This window comes from Clupea harengus, chromosome 1 (genome assembly GCF_900700415.2).
Source record: "Clupea harengus chromosome 1, Ch_v2.0.2, whole genome shotgun sequence".
Classification (NCBI taxonomy): Eukaryota; Metazoa; Chordata; class Actinopteri; order Clupeiformes; family Clupeidae; genus Clupea; species Clupea harengus.
The window spans coordinates 1700933-1703432 of NC_045152.1; the positions used below are offsets into that span (position 1 = coordinate 1700933).

At 46.5% G+C, this 2500-nt stretch overlaps 1 protein-coding gene across 3 annotated transcripts in view; it reads left to right on the forward strand.

The window, feature by feature from the left end:
- Positions 1 to 2500, forward strand: part of cacna1aa (calcium channel, voltage-dependent, P/Q type, alpha 1A subunit, a) — a 77981-nt gene that overhangs the window by 16141 nt on the left and 59340 nt on the right. For all 3 annotated transcript variants that reach the window (XM_042708399.1, XM_042708377.1, XM_042708386.1), the window contains exons 2-3: positions 755 to 860; positions 1250 to 1389. In XM_042708399.1, the coding sequence (XP_042564333.1) occupies positions 755 to 860; positions 1250 to 1389 (246 nt within the window). The remainder of the gene's footprint in view (positions 1 to 754; positions 861 to 1249; positions 1390 to 2500) is intronic.

Genomic DNA, 2500 nt, shown 5'->3' on the forward strand with positions numbered 1-2500 from the left:
ACACAAGTTATGTACACGATAAAGCTTAATTTCATCGATGAGCAATGCGGCTGGCAACACTCAAAGTCCTCCGCACATGGAATAAAGCTAATTGAATAACTTGGCGAAATCATTTGGCTAATTTCATAACATTAGCAAGATTCTAAGCGCAAACATGTGTGGCTCGGCGCAATGCTGTGTTTTGTCCGTGGTGCACAGATGTGGTAGGGCCATAAATGAGTTGCTCCAAAGCAAAACATTTTCCCTGAAACTTTTAAATGATTTCATGACGGGCAGACCTCCCGCTCCGTCTCCTCTGGTGGAAACCGTTCAGTTCACAACCGGAAATGTATTGTTTGCTCCATTGTACAACGATTACTGAGCTCCGAGTGAACGTTAATAATAAGGTATGGTCGAATCCTTGTGATTGGCTGATAAAGAATGACTTCATTGCCACATCTCAACCCAGTTATGGTTGATTGCGCCCTGCTTTGTCAATGAAATTAGAAAATATAGATATCGCCGCCTATTCTCACTGTGTGGTTGCTGATGCGCGAAGCCCGTTCGCGGTGCTCAGTGCTCTATGAAATTAGCGCTTATAATATAGCAAAAGAACAGAGGAACAGCAAAAGCCATGGTGAATGCATCTGTACATTGTGTTTTCGTTAGCTGCCAGGAAGTCTTTCCTCTCCATTTGCTCTCTCTTTCTCTCTTTCTCTCCTTCTCGCTCTCTGTGTCTCTCTTCCACGTTTTATCCTTGACCTGAGACCCTCACTCCTTTCGAGTACTTGATCCTGGCCACCATCTGCGCCAACTGCGTCGTCCTCGCCCTGGAACAGCACTTGCCTGACGGGGATAAGACACCCATGTCTGAGCGCCTGGTGAGTCTGGTTCAGATATGCGGTGCATCCCACACCCCACACCGCACATACGTGCAATACATCCAACACATCCATACGTACAACAGCACACAGTCCTCCTGGTTTTGGACAGTCAGTTCTAGCAAATATGGTGTATCACCAATGTTTTTTTCTGAGCAGTCAGTGAAAATTGGAGTATAGGCCTATAGGCCTGTGCTTGCATTCCAGTATTGTCATCATAAACCACAACTGGCACAGTCAGTTGGTACATAAGAGGATTTAAAAAAAAAGAAAAGACAATAAGGAAACATACATGAGACCAAATCAACTAGTTCATCATTACGTCCTCCCAGAGGAAACGGCGAGGCATGTTTTTTTTAAGACTTTCTCTATTTGTCTTTGTCGGACAGGATGACACAGAACCCTATTTCATCGGCATCTTCTGCTTCGAGTCGGGCATCAAGATCCTGGCTCTGGGCTTTGCCTTCCACAAGAACTCCTACCTACGCAATGGCTGGAATGTCATGGATTTTGTAGTGGTGCTCACTGGGTAAGTCTAATGCTGGCTTAGAGTGTGTGTGTGTGTGTGTGTGTGTGTGTGTGTGTGTGTGTGTGTGTGTGTGTGTGTGTGTTTCTGTGCATGAGAGGGAGAAAGAGATAGAGAGTATGTGTGTGACTGAGCTTGTGTGTGAGAGAGGGACTTAGGCATTAGTATTTCTCCCTTGTTCTCCCTCCTTCTCTCTCTTTATCTCTCCTTCTCACTTCCTCTTTCTCTCTCTGCCCCTCCCTCCCTCTCTCTTCCCCTCTTCTTCTCCCCCCTGTACTCGCTCTATCTCTTTTTGTGCATGAATGTGAGGGGGGACATGGCTGACTGTACTACAGAACTGGCACCGTGGCTGAGTGCGGTGTGTGTGAGATTTCCGCTCCCCCCCCACTCTCTCTCAATCCCTTTCTTCATATCTCACGTTATCAAACACATTTACCATTCAGTCCTAAAGACATAGATTGTACACACAACCATGCCCAATGTCAGCATGTGTGTGTGTGTGTGTGTGTGTGTGTGTGTGTATACTTGAAAGTCATTGTGTCCTTGTGTGTGAGTGCCTGTGTGTTTATGCTGTACATGCTGTATGTGTTTATGTGTAAGTATGCATTTGTGTGTGTAGGTGTGTGTGTGTGTGTGTGTGTGTGTGTGTGTGTGTGTATGTGTGTGTGTCAGTATTGGGTGTATTTGTATATTTGTGTATGTATGAATGCAGGTAGATGGGCTGAGAGCTAGGTGTGTACCTAGTTTGGTGATGATGGTGACGCGGTGGCTCAGTGGAGCTGGCTGCTGTGTAAATGGGTCACAGAGGAAGGCGCTCTCCCAGCTGCAGGGAGAGGAGAGGAGAGGAGAGGAGAGGAGGAGAGGAGAGGAGGAGAGAGGAGAGAAGAAAAGAGGAGAGGAGAGGAGAGGAGGAGAGGAGGGATGTTTGGCTCCTATGCAGGGGTGGCGCCTCTTACAGTGTGTCTGTGTGAATCATTTCCGTCGATTTATTGAGTTTGTGTGTGTGTTTGTGCAGGCGTGTGTGTGTGCATGTTTGTGTGAGAGAGAAGAAAGAGACGGTGAAAGATGATTATTGGCTTGCATTGTATTTTGTGATAGGCATATGTGTACTGCC